This window comes from Centroberyx affinis, unplaced genomic scaffold, assembly GCF_046629955.1.
Source record: "Centroberyx affinis isolate AG114_WGS23_722 - 3 ecotype Tasmania unplaced genomic scaffold, CSIRO-AGI_Caff_v1 ptg002539l_1, whole genome shotgun sequence".
In the NCBI taxonomy this organism is placed as follows: Eukaryota; Metazoa; Chordata; class Actinopteri; order Beryciformes; family Berycidae; genus Centroberyx; species Centroberyx affinis.
The window spans coordinates 1-13,739 of record NW_027280756.1 but is presented as its reverse complement, the minus strand read 5'-3'; the positions used below and the strand labels follow the sequence as shown (position 1 = coordinate 13,739).

Here is a 13,739-nt window from a genome sequence, read left to right as displayed (position 1 = left end):
TATGCTTGCTTGCTATTCACTCTTTTGTAATTGCAATTGTTATCCCCTCTGGCAAGTTTCTCCTAACTTTGAAACAGCCATGCTGAGGGGAAGCTAAAGGGAATTTAAAGAGAAATGCTACTGCAGCTGCTTGGCAGGTCTTCAGGTTACAGTCAGATGATATCAGAAAGCTGATTTGGAACCATTTTGTATGCAGCTTTGCATGAGAAACATTCAAGCATACAGTGATCAGGTCCAGAATGCTTTCTATCCATGTCCAGAGTTGCACAAAAATGTTACTGCATCAAGTGTGCTATCTTTCACAATATCATGATAAAGTTTATCCTGGTGAAATTTGGAGAAAATGTTAAATCCCTGACTGGGCAATGTCACTCAAAAAATGTTCGGATTGATATTTGAATTTTGGTATATTTAAAACCCTATATCAGTTATCAGTGGATCTATCAAAGTAAACGAGACTAGCTCTAACCCAGAACAGCAGGCTCCCTTTATTTCCCTTATGTTACATCTGATTTGTCAACCATAACCACGCTGGCTTGGTACAGTTTAGTTTGTCTCAGCTCAGCTCTTGCTGTGGGTGTAGTATAAACTTCAGTGTGGTTTGGTTTGGTGGGTCTCTTTACTGCGGTGGTGCAGTATCACAAATCACCAGTTCCTCTCAAAATGTAACATCTTGGCATAAAGCTCGTCTTTGCCTCATTGATTTGAACCTCTCAAACTATAGGTAGTAGGCTAATTGTCCCTGGTCCTCCACAGTAAAAGAATAGCAGTCTCCTTTAATGAGCCTGTGTGTTACTTGAGACTTGTTCTGTATTTCAAATTGGACCCCTAAACCCGAACACCCTAAACAGGATCCAATTGTAGGATCTGTAAGACAGAAGTAATTGGTTTTATACTTGCCTATACTTACCTAGAGAAAAAAAAGTTTACCTGTGAGAAGATGGGAGTATCATTTTAGTGTTTCATTCTGTGGTTTTGCTTACCGGCATACAATATTCTAGCAATAGGTGGCAGTGCAGCATATGAAACACTTGTCCTGGAAGCAGATGCAAGGTGTAGCCCAACACAAGCGCTAGTTGAGATACGAACGAAGTAGCTCATTAAATCATGTTACTCGTGTCATGTTGGGATTCAACAGCAATTGGCCTGCAACAATTTTTGGGACCCAAGCCATAGTTTATGCATCCAGGTGTGGGATCTTCCAAAAGAGCCATTTTTTGGGATATAGAGGTGATTTTGTAGATGACTCTGCAGTGGGCTTGACCTGCAGATTCCAGGTGTTTTAGTGGGGGTTTGTTGTAGTCAAGAGAACTGTGCAAAGGTTAATTACTTGTGGATTTTGAATGATGAAGTTAAATAAAGTAATGTTCTGTCCAAAGTTTTTTGCTGTCTTTTTAGTGTCTAGGGGTGTATTTTCTGTTGTACCAGTTTTTCCACAGAAAATACTTAATTTAAATAAACCAGGCAACAGCTGGATATGGATATGTTGAGCGCATAGGGATATTTTGGGAGAAAGTCTGTATCAGTGAACCATGCTGTAAATGTGTCAGCCTTGTGAGATACTGTATGTTGAGCAGAGTTGAGGTCAGTTCACTTTTAGTTCAGTCAATTCAGGAACTGAAATTCACTCAAAACTGAGGAATTATTTGCTATAAAGACTTGTATCCAGTATACAAAGATGTTATGCCAATTGCAGTTACAACTAAAATTTAGAATTGAGGGAATTGACCCCATAATGCATAATTGGGCCTCAAGCGTTAATTGTTATATTTTGTTGAATTGACTATTTTGATAAACATTTAGTAGCCAGGTGGTATGTGTAGCCTTTTTAAACATCAGTATATCGTTGCCAAATGAATTGCGATATCTTGGTATAATTCTGATAAACAAATGAGACCATGTTGAAGATGATTGGTAGCTTTTTGTGTCGTACTGCAATCCAGCAGATTTCCTGCCAAATCTAACCCAGTGTTGTACAATGTCTCACCGATGGTCTCATTTGTTTATGGTAATTATACTAATGTCAGAATTATTGTATTAAACTTTTGGATTGAAAGTCCATAGTCCTTAGGAAGTCCATATATGCTATATACAAATGTATGCAAAATCTGGTTGACATTGCTGAGAATTCTGAGAATGCTAGTTTAGGTGCTGCTTTAACTTTATTCTCTACCAGCATCAGTGACTGCAAAAAAATGATCTTTTCAGCTTAGCTTTTAAATAGCCTTCATTTTAACTGTTTCTGTCACTACAATGACATCTGGTAATCTCGAGACCAAATGGGTGGTCTCCTAAGTCGTGCAGGACGTGCTTCCTGGTCAGATGGAACACCAGAAGATCGTCCCTCCCCTTGACCTGGATGAGGCACAGATGATCCCTCCAGACAAGGGGCTGGCGATGGTGGAGGCCCAGCATGGCCTCCTGGCAGCAACTCCACAGCTCCTCAAACGGTCGGCGAGAAGATGCCATGGACATCGCTGGAAAACAATTGAAAGGTTTTAGCTGATTAAAGTGTACAACACACTCTGACCCTCTATTAAGACTAGCCTATAGAGCACATCTGTGACTCTCTCTTGTCACCCTAAAAGGCCCTTTATAGCGCCAATGCAATTTTTGGACACACTCCTCGCTTTCTGGCCTTATTCTGTACCCTGTCTCAATGACTACCGCCCCGTTGCACTGACATCTGTGGTGATGAAGTGCTTCGAGTGGATAGTCAAGACCCACATCTGCTCTTCCCTACCTGACACTCTAGACCCTCTTCAATTTTCTTACCGACCAATCTCGGAACCCATCTTCTATCAGTCTGACGACGATTAGACTCTGGGGGCGACAGCCAATATTTCAGGGTTTCCGGTGTAGCCAGCGGACATCTGGGCCAAGACTTCTTCTTCCGTGTGCCGGTCATTGTTTACAGTCCGATTAGCACACCGGAAACCCCGAAATATTGGTCGTCGCCCCCAGAGTCTAATCGTCGTCAGACCAATAGACGATGGATTCCGAGATTGCTTATCGACAGATCCACGGACGACGCCATGGCACTGCACACTGCCCTCTCCCACCTGGACAAGGGGAACACTTATGTGAGGATGCTGTTCATTGACTACAGCGCAGCGTTCAACACCATCATCCCCACAAAACTCGTCATTAAGCTCATGGACCTGGGGCTGCACTCTTCCTGATGGGCAGACCCCAGGTGGTGAGAATCGGCGACCACATCTCCTCCCCACTGACTCTCACATAAAACACATAACCACACCACATTCAATTACACATAAACATCCGAATAGCACATAAATAGCACAGGGATCTTCAGTTACCCCCATATTGCGCTAAGACGCTGTATTGCACTCTCCACCCAAAATCCTAATTTTACACCTCACCATTATAATTATAATTATTGCACAGGAGTGCCTGATTGCAGGCCTGCTGTTTTGGTTGAGCAATATAACTGACTGGGGAATAAAATGCTCTTGTGGCTGGCCAACAATCTTGGAGCAAATTCTCAATTGTCTGGACAGCCTGATGTTGAGCTGGAAGGACAAGCTGGCATACCAAGTTGTGATGCAGTACTGCATAACACTCATAACAGTCAACAGAGATAATAAGGTGAAATCATCAGAGAATTTCACAATGAACTGATTCAGTGTGCTGGTGGAACAGTCGTCTGTATACAGCGTGAACAGTCTCGGTGAGCTCACAATTGCTCTGCCCATGACTGCAAAGCACTCCAGAGGGTGGTGAGAACAGCTGAGCACATCATCGGCAGTGCTCCCATCACTACAGGACACTTATCAGAGACGCTGCCTGCCTGCGCAAGGCTCGCAGAATCACTGGGGACTGTAGCCATCCAGCCAATAAACTCTTTACCCTGTTGCCGTCTGGCAGGCAGTACTGGAGCATCTGGTCACGGACCTGCAGACTCAAGAACAGCTTCTACCTCCAGACCATCAGGCTCCTTAACAGTTCTGTTCAGCAGCCCTAACCTGGCCTGTCATATAGCCACCCCAAGTACAATACTCCATCTGTCATACACTGCCTATTTGCACTCATTCTGCCATTTGCTTTCCCATAACGGTATCACTGCCATTTGCATAACTCATTATTGAACTTTTTAATTGTCATAACCTTAACTATATGTATAATATACTACATTATAAACATAATTTATGATAGTAGCTATAATAATAACTATAAATTATAATATTAACTATTATTAACGTGATGAGTACGGAAGCCGAGAACGGCCGTGCTTGCAATTATGTTTTTTTAATGCCGTTATCTCAAGATCACAAGTTAATTATCTCGTTATCTCAAGAAAACGAGCTTTGTTATCTCGAGATAACGATCGACAAGGATCCTCGCTGATTGGACGTATTTGAAATACAAAATGATTTCTGGACTGTGTTTACCTGCTGCTTTCACATGTAAACATGAGCACTACTGACAATTCAATGTTTGCGATTATCAGAGATTATTTTGTTTCTTCTTCTGGCGCCAAAAGGCGTATGGCGCAGTTTTGTGAGTTGTTGTGTTTTCCTATTTGCCATTGTGATTTGCCGTTGTGATTCTCTATTTGTCGTTGTGATTTCCTATATGCTGTTGTGTTTTTTGATCTGTTGTTGTGTTTTCCTATTTGTCGTTGTGATTTGCACTTCACAGCCACCGTAGAAAACCCCTTCACAAAACACCTGTAATAGGAGGCCAGCCCTATGAAACTCTGAACTTCAGCCTGGTTCTTAGGGACAGGCCACACCCTGACTGCATCAGCTTCAGCAGGGCATGCCATAACCTCTTCCGCAGAAATAACATGCCCCAAATGGCGGACCTGGGTGGAAAACAGGTTGAACTTGGAAGGTTTTACTTTCAGATTTGCCTGCTGAAGCTTCCCAAGCACCTCTTCCAAACGAGCCAGATGCTCCTGGAAGGTGCGGCCAAAAACAATAATATCATCCAGATAAACCAAACAAGTGGTCCACTGCAAATCTGCAACATTCAGGTCCATCAAGAGAAGTACTGGGGGCATTGCACAGTCCAAAGCTCAAAACATTAAACTCAAACAACCCCTGGCGAGTAATGAAGGTTGTCTTATGGCGGTCTTTGGGGTCAACCTCGACCTGCCAGTATCCACTAGCTAGATCAAGAGTGGAAAACCAGCAGGCATGACTAAGACTATCAAGGGCATCATCAATTCTAGGTAGAGGATATGCGTCCTTTCTAGTGACATCACTGAACTTCCAATAAGCCACGCAGAAACGAAGCCCACCCCCCTTCTTTTTAACCCAGACTACAGGTGCCGCCCACGGACTACAGGAGGAGCGTATGATGCCATTTTCAAGCATTTGCTTCAATTTACCTGCAACCTCCTGTTGGAGGTGAAGAGAACCTGGCGGGAGGGCATTTTGACAGGCTTTGCATCACCTGTATTGATGTCATGCAGTGTCAAATGTGTCCTACCTAGATCAGTATCACTCCGACTGAAAACAGAAATGTTTTGGAGCAATAATTGCTGTACTGCTTGCAGCTCTGATGAGGAAAAACCCTTCTCCTCCACCCCAAACTGAGTCATCGGTGTGTCAACTGTCCAGGGTTGTAAGGCATCCCCACACTCACTAGGCTCCTCCTTATCTACAACCTCATTATCTACCTCTATATCAGTAAAAAGAGTGCCTACTTTCATACCTTTCTTTAGAGCCAGCGCATCCTCAGTTACATTAATCACGCGAACTGGCAATGCCCCTTGTTCCACTCTACAAAGTACCTGGGCTACTAACACATCGCAGTGATTGGGCAGAGAATCTGATGGCTCCAGCATTCCTTCCTCATAATTCCCCCATCCACTCTGGACCATAACTGAAATGATAGCCTCGCTACGAGGTGGTACAACGGTGTCAGCTTGAACTACTACTGTTTGGGGCTCTACTGATGGGTGGAGGTCAACTAGGGGGAGCTTCTTGCCCATAATACAACAAGTCTTCTCACCAAGGTCAATCACAGCACCGTATTTTGACAAAAAGTCAAACCCAAGCAGAATTTCCTCAGCAGGTATGTCAGACACTAAGAACTCTGCAATAAGGGCCAGTGAATCAAACTGACAGGCAGTCTGCCAAACCCCCAGAACCTCCATCCCCCCACCATTAGCTGCTGTGGCATTGCCATAATACCCCGTCAAGTCAGATCCCCCTTTAGTTATGGCGAGGCAGATTTGCTTTGATATAACAGAACAAGAAGCCCCGGTGTCTACAAGCACATAACAATCAAACCCACCTACTTTAGCTGCCAGATAACCGGAGCCACCTCTACGGTCCTTGGGGGCCACTGTAGATAGAAGAGGGACGAGAGCGAACATTTGGCCTTCTGTGCACACCCCTTCTAGTTTCCCTGCAAATAGGGGCAGTGTATGTGGCGATTGCATCCACATTCCCAACATCCCTCTCCCTGCTCCCGAACCCCACGTTTATCTGAAGAAGTACCAAATGCACTAACTGGCTGGGAACAGATTTAGCAGGGTCCGTTTGAAGTGTCTGCACAACAGTTTGCAAGGACCTAACCTCCTGCCTAAGCCCTTCTACCACCCCCAACAAAACCTCCATCTGTTCATCACGTTTAGACCTCTGTTCAGACACTCCTCTGACTTTTGCATCAGATGACAAATAGCTATTTTCTAAACCCCTAATAAGCTTGAGTTCTGAGGCGAGATTATTGGCAGCCTCTAAAGTTGCAGGGTTGGCACTACGGAGGCTACTACGCAAATCCCCATTCCCCACATGTGTCACAAAATGGTTTCTAGCTAACAGATCTTGCATATTGTAGTAATAGCTTATCAGTCTATTACACAGTCTATGTACCTGTATGTTAGGTGCTCCACTAGGGGGCACTGCAGTTCATGTATGCAGTTCATGTATGCAGGGGAGCTTGGGAGGTGAAGAATAAATCGGGGCTCATTCTACCTTGAGCATTCAACTTGACATGACGTGTTACGTGGTTTGTCCAACACAACACATATTACAGTCTGCAGAGGGATACGCCCTGGCTACCAGCCAGCGCAGAGCAATTCCAAATTCCTGAACTGTCTCATTATGTAAACTGGCCCTATTCCAATCATCACTGTCGCATGAGTCTAGACATCTCCCCATTGCTCCCTTTAACATTGTATAGTTAGCTCTGGCTTCTGCAGGCAGACCACTGTACACCTCATGAGCTCGGCCACAAAGTAACAGGCCCATAACCTGAAACCTCAGTGGTTCATCCCAGTTGTTAACATCAGCAGCCATTTCAAATGGGTCAGCCCAATCTGACCATTCCCGTCCCGAGCCAGTAAAGGTCTCAGGCATGAAAAGTGGACGTGGAATTGTTCCATGATTGACATTTGCAAGGGGAGGGGCATTTATCTCTGTATATCTCTGTTATCTCTGTTTGTAGCATTTGATGCACTTGGTAAGGCAGGAGGAAGATTATTCTCAGGCTCTGACATTTTTTACATTTGACAAGATCCCACCGCTGCCACCAGTGTAATAAACCCAGACCTGAAGGTAAGGGGCAGTATACTGGATTACGTAAGTAAAGGAGGTAACGCTGCCACCACCTTTGATTAACCAGTCTGGTCGGGTGTCAGAGCCCAAGAAATAATCACAGCCACAACCAAAATTAGAAAGACAATGAATACTTTATTGAATATACAAAAATTCATATAAACCTTTAAAAGGCACTCAAGACACCTGTATGGGCTGTAGTACTACTTCCTGGAAGTACATTCACATGCACACTGTTAAGAAACTTTAGTCTGTCAGCAAAAAAATCATTACCGCCTTGAACTTCAAATGTTCATGTTTTCATTCCAAAATATTTACATCACTTTTGGTGTGCAATGGATTTAACATTGAATATGCTATCATTAGCAAATGCATTGCAGTTGCTGTTTTTATTTTTAATAAAGTGAATTCTCCAAATTGTTCCTTCATACAGTTCTGTCAGTAATCATGAGTTTAAACGTGTACCTAACAGAGTTTTATATAGAGCTGTCTTTGAAACCTTTACATAGTGAAAATATCCTGCTTTGGAGACTGCCATGAAATGAGAGACAGAATACAAGGGATATGATGGATGAAGATATATATATTTTCTTTATTTTTTTTATGTGCTCGCAAAGCAGTGTTAACAACCAGCCGAAGGCACATCATCACCACAAATCCTGAAATTGAGATACATATTGAATAATATAAAAAAAAAAAACATGACACATGTTCTGAGTTGATCTCTCATTAATAAGATGGGAAGTTGAAGTTATGTTACAGTCATGTTTATGTTTGCATTTACACAGGAACAGAAAATCTCCATGTGCTCTGATCATGGCCGTTTTGTTAAGAAAACATGGAAAATATAAGGTATAGGCAACAAACTGTTAAAAGTCAGACATTTTGTCAGACATTTTGTATGAATCTCATCAAAGTAATTACTGTAGAGCATTACATGCCAGGAGTTACATTTTAAAAAGGACAATTATTGTCAACCAAGGTTTAAATGGTTTAGTCTAGTGTGGTTCAGGGTCTGGTTGTAGCTGTGATGTCTGAGACAACTGAAGAAGGCAAAGCTATAACTTGACAGAATGCTGATCTGTCACTCTTCAACACAATCTCCCACTTTCTACTTATTTGGTTACTATATTTTAAAAGCACACACGTAGGGATTGTTGTCTTCGCAGTTACCATTGCTCCACTTGCCAGCCCCTGAAGGAAATGGAATAAAAAATAAAGGTAAGGCATGCATTGCAGCATTGAGTGAAACTACATTTTGATTCTTCTGCATCGTAGTGAATAATCTCTTTCCTGCACATTGCCCTTTTGCTTTTCCTTTATCTTCCACTTCTACCCTCTACTCCATCTTCTATTCCTTATATTCCTCCGTCTCCCCTGCTCCATCTCCCCGTCAGCCTGCCTCATCTTTTTCTACCTCCCGACTCCACTTACCGTGTTCATTCATGAGCACGCAGCGCCCGGCTTGGGTAGGGTAGTTAGGATACCAGTTGTACCAAGCTGGGATCTCTCCATCAATGTACAAGTACTTCTTATTCTAAAAGAGACAGATACAGAGAAGAAGGGACAAAGGGGCAGAAGTGGGAAAGGACAAGGAAGGCGAGAGGAAGATAGAAAGAGATTTAGAGACAAAACTGAGTAAGACGATGGATGGATAAGCAGGTCTGCATAAGACTACATTACAAGTTCATTTTAGCTTACTCAGCCAGGGCCTTACCCATCCGGGGTTATGGTAGACGGTGAAGCCTCCTATCCAGATCTTGGCCTGATGTCCAGTGGATGCTTGAATAAAATCATGCAGGGCTTCATTCGTTGCCAGATCACATATTGAAATTAGATAGGCATCGTTTCTCCTGCAACTGAGCTGTGTGTAAGAGAGAAAGATGAAGAGAGAGATGCAGAGAGATATTCAACAAAAAAGTCAAGTAAAAGTTTTAGGCTAAATCCTACAGTGGGTAACACCACCAAGTACAAATGATTTCAGCAGTTTGTCAATGTTTTTTAAGGACTGGGTGTGCTTAAAGCCTTTCCTTTCACCATTCATTAATAACTGCCTTGCAAGACTTATGATTCTACTAAAACTTGGAAAAAGTGGTGGTGCGTTTTTTTCTACTCAAAATGCACCTACTCTTCATACTATTCATACTCCTACATAAGCCAATACATAAGCATTCCTAAGTATTTTCTTTTCACAGAAGTGTCTTAAACTGCCACGTTTCCCACAGTTTTAACACTACATACACATATTATACTTTGCTTCAGCCACTTCAGTTTGAACAGACAGTCAGTCATGTTCAAAAACACACACACACACACACACACACACAGTCACGCGCACACATGGACACACACACGGATACACGCACACACACACACACACACACACACACGGATACACACACACACGCACAGACACATTCAGACACAGGCACATACACAATCCGACAAGCACAAACACGCACACAAAGACACACGCATAGACACATGCACACACGGATATGTCTCAATGCACTCTTTTTTGTCTAACACTGTTTTCACTGTTTTTCCTTCCTGATTCTTTTATCTTTTTCATACTTTTTGCTTTCAACTGCAAATACTTTTCTGCTTTATTACTCCTTTTAAACTTTGGAATCGCTCCTTTCCTGTTTTCACTTTCTTACTTTACCTGTTTTTTGTACTCTAAATAAACCTTCTAATCTTCCTACTATTTGTACTCCAGCTACCAGTCCTGCTTTGCGCTCGCAGCAATCACACACATTTTCTCCACAAAAGGCACTTTTCTAGTCTTACCACTGCGCTTGTGAAGTCAGTTTCGTCGGTGAAGTATTTTACACACCTATCCCCAAGCACAAACCAATCAGGGCGATCTGGGCATGGTGAGAAACGCCTGACTAAAGGGAGAGAGAGACAAAGAGGGAGAAAGTTAGATAAATCGAGGGTTTGTTATCGAGATGATACTAGTTCACATCTCGCTGAGCTTTATCTTGCAGTGTGTGAGACTTTGAGCTTGAAGACCCAAACTCTCTATTGGGGCTGTATAGTCAAGATCACGACAAACCACAAACAGGCCGGGAGCGTACCTATGTTCCCAGGGTCTTATGTTCCCAGGTTCTTAAGTTCCCAGGGTCCTATGTTCCCAGGGTCCTATGTTTAACCCTAACCCTAGCTCTGATAAAAAGCCCTTCTGTTCTTTGAATCAGTTGTGGTCAGAACTCTGGGTAAACATCTACACACAACCAACCTAACCCTAACTAACCATATTAGGCTAATACAGAGCTGGGGAACATCTTTTTCAGGTTCCCATTATGTGCTATATAGAGCTGGGGAACATAGGACCCTGGGAACATAGGAATGACTCCGTGGATAGCTAGGAGAAACAGGGGAAACATTCAGCCAACTCCTCACAGCAAAGTCTGCTCACATCATTTTACCCATATACTCACCTCTGGACTAGAGGTGGGGAAGTGGACACACAGCAAACAGGCAGAAAGGAGAGGATGGAGAGATGGAACAGGAGGATGCAAGATTCATATGAAACGTGTTGACTGTTGTTGTGCCTCACTCTTCCATACCTTCCCCCAAACACACATACCAACATAACACACACACACACACACACACAGACATTCTGTGTCTGTCATACCATTGCCAATTGAGTTCAGCAGAGCAGGAGCAGGAGCAGCAGAAGCCACCGCCATCATCATGACCAACACAGGCAGAACCTTCTCCATGACTGAACTTCTCCTCCGCTGTAAGAGAAAGCACACCTCTGTCACTGAAAATATTGAAAATACTGAACTATCAATGATCACCACACCTGGAAATGAGGCTTCAGGTTTCTGTCCAGTCAAAGGAGTGCAATATTGGATGAGTCAGAATGAGCACTGGCTGAAAGGGGACTTCATAAACTACGTAAGCATCACTTTGATGTTGCAGCTGGAAAAGGTGGGGCTGATTTCCACTACTTTATATACTGCTGGGTAGCTTACAGTAATCTATAATAATACATCACAATTTATTAGTTGATTATATTTTGTATTAATAATCTGAATCTGCAAAGTAACTTAAGTTATCAAATAAAGGTAGTGGAGTAAAAAGTACAATATTCCCCTCTGAAATGTAGTGGAGTAGAAGTATAAAGTAGCATAAAATAGTAATACTCAAGTAAAGTACAAGTACCTCAAAATTGTACTTAAGTACAGTATTCGAGTAAATGTGCTTAGTTACTTTCCACCTCTGAAAATAACTACATATTCATTCATATTCAAGTCAGTCAATATTTGAAATAATCACTTCATCCCCCACGCTGGTCATCACTTGTTTCCATTTCTGGTTAGAAATGCTGGTAACAAACAATCTAAGGAATTAACTGACTAGTCCAACATATTTACATCATACCAACCACTGCAAATTTATATTACAGTAAGATTAAAAGATATTATTAGTGATATTATTATATTATTAGGCTTTAATATGGTAGTTTACCTTTATGTCTTCAGATCCAAGATGTAGATGCTCTCGTCTTCTCCTCCCTGGAGCTTGTTATTCTGTCTATCATCCCCTCCTCCTTTTATAGCTGCCTTCTACTCCGTGCTTACCAACCTTTCTTCACTGTGTGTGTGTGATTGAGAGATAAACACTTATCAGACAGTGTCCTCATCGCTCATCATGTGTCTGGTGGAGTATAGCAACCAGTTTAGTCTAGACAGTGTCAACACTACTGAACCAAAACAGCCTTGACTAGTACTTCTCAGTCCAAAGTAAAGCCCAAAAGTCTTCAGCAGTTTGAATTTGTAAAGTGATTGATGGAGTTGGCATGGAAATGGCTGCCAAACTGCCATGCTGGATAAAATCTGTTTAATCTCCTGAGCAGGCTGGACAGAATGACAGAGGAGCACTCAAAATGCAAAGGGAAAGGCAAAGGCAAAAGATTAAAGGCGAAGATTCTTGTATGTCAATTATAACACAAGTGAGTTTTGCTTATTTCTGCTGTATTAATATGCAGTGAAGAGTGACAGGATGCATGAAGGGAGAGTGATGGAGGGTAGGCCTGATTTTCGTGTTTGAAGAAGTTTTCTAGGTTCCCATCACGGGTCTGACAGGCGATGTAGAGTCTGGAATAGTTAGTAGTTAGTAGTTCCTAGTTCCTCTATGAAAGACTTCCTCTCCTGTAAATCTCAGTGGCAGAGGGAAGAGGACCTACTAACTTACATGTTTCATTCTCACTACCACTACCAGAATAGACACAGTGGCTTTTGCCTGGATGCACAGAAGTAGGCCATTCAAAGTGTGTCACTTGACTTAGGTGTGAATCTTCCAATGAATCTTTGTTGAATTCCCCAAGTCCACAGTAACCGGACAGAGGGAACCCTAATCTATAAAACACCAAAGATAGTAAGAAATCATGAGCTGCTCATTTCCATTGTGGAGCGCTTCACAATTCTCCTCTACCATCGCACCAGCAGCCAACTCAACATCGATCAAGCTCGTCTTGAGTTGGTCAGAAAGAAAGGAAGAGGAATGGAGCAAATCAAAAGAGCAGTGTACCAAGGAGGACACTGTTGGGGACAAGCTCTTGAGGTGGCACCAAATATGCCATCTCCAACAGTCTTGGGTCCATCCAAGACTGGGGTTGGATGGACCCAAGCGATTGGAGACCATTGTGGTCAACTCTTCCACAGGCAAGCCAGTCCATCCTTGAACTCTGAAGTTGTGGCTGCAAGAAAGGCTGCCAGGGGCATTGCAAATGCAAAAAAGCCTCCTTAAAGTGCACAGCTCTGTGTCAATGTGGAGGAGACTGTGAAGGAGACAGTGAAGAATCGGTTCAACAACAACAACAAAACAATCAAACAAACGTGTTTCTGAAATACATTTTTTGAAGTAAATCTTTGTGTTTGACAGTCTTTTTAAGCTAAGTTGCTAAGGTCATATTGAATATTGTTATACTCTTTACAGTCACTGTATTGTCAGGGTTAATGAACAAATGGATTAAGCTTTTAAAACTCTACACAACATGCATGCAACAGACATGATATTATAAAGTCTAGCCTAGGTTCTCGGATACTGTGATTTCCTTCTCACAGTGTCACTGAATTCACCATTAACTATTCACTTGAACAGTTTATGATGTTGTATATGGTATCATTGTAATCCTTGACCATCAGAACATAGGGGTAGACATCACCTACTCTGTGTTATCATGTTTGG

The 13,739-nt window shown here is 42.5% G+C and overlaps 1 protein-coding gene across 1 annotated transcript; it reads right to left on the bottom strand.

Annotated features, from left to right (window-relative positions):
* Nucleotides 1-8,097: 8,097 nt before the first annotated feature.
* LOC139656799 (lithostathine-like) lies at nt 8,098-12,083 on the bottom strand. The gene is made up of 6 exons (XM_071534424.1): nt 12,018-12,083; nt 11,176-11,281; nt 10,323-10,423; nt 9,250-9,396; nt 8,967-9,069; nt 8,098-8,726 (listed from the first exon to the last, which is right to left on the bottom strand). The coding sequence occupies exons 2-6, from the start codon at nt 11,261-11,263 to the stop codon at nt 8,659-8,661; spliced, it is 507 nt and encodes a 168-aa protein (XP_071390525.1). The 5' UTR covers nt 11,264-11,281; nt 12,018-12,083; the 3' UTR covers nt 8,098-8,658.
* Between the last annotated feature and the right edge of the window lie 1,656 nt (nt 12,084-13,739).

What these genes read in the sequence shown, in the direction of transcription:
- LOC139656799 (XM_071534424.1), bottom strand. Translation starts at nt 11,263, where the DNA reads ATGGAGAAGGTTCTGCCTGTGTTGGTCATGATGATGGCGGTGGCTTCT. An exon ending in CTGACTTCACAAGCGCAGTG is followed by an intron (nt 9,397 to 10,322) that starts GTAAGACTAGAA and finishes TCTTACACACAG; the next exon opens with CTCAGTTGCAGGAGAAACGA. An exon ending in TCTACCATAACCCCGGATGG is followed by an intron (nt 9,070 to 9,249) that starts GTAAGGCCCTGG and finishes TGTCTCTTTTAG; the next exon opens with AATAAGAAGTACTTGTACAT.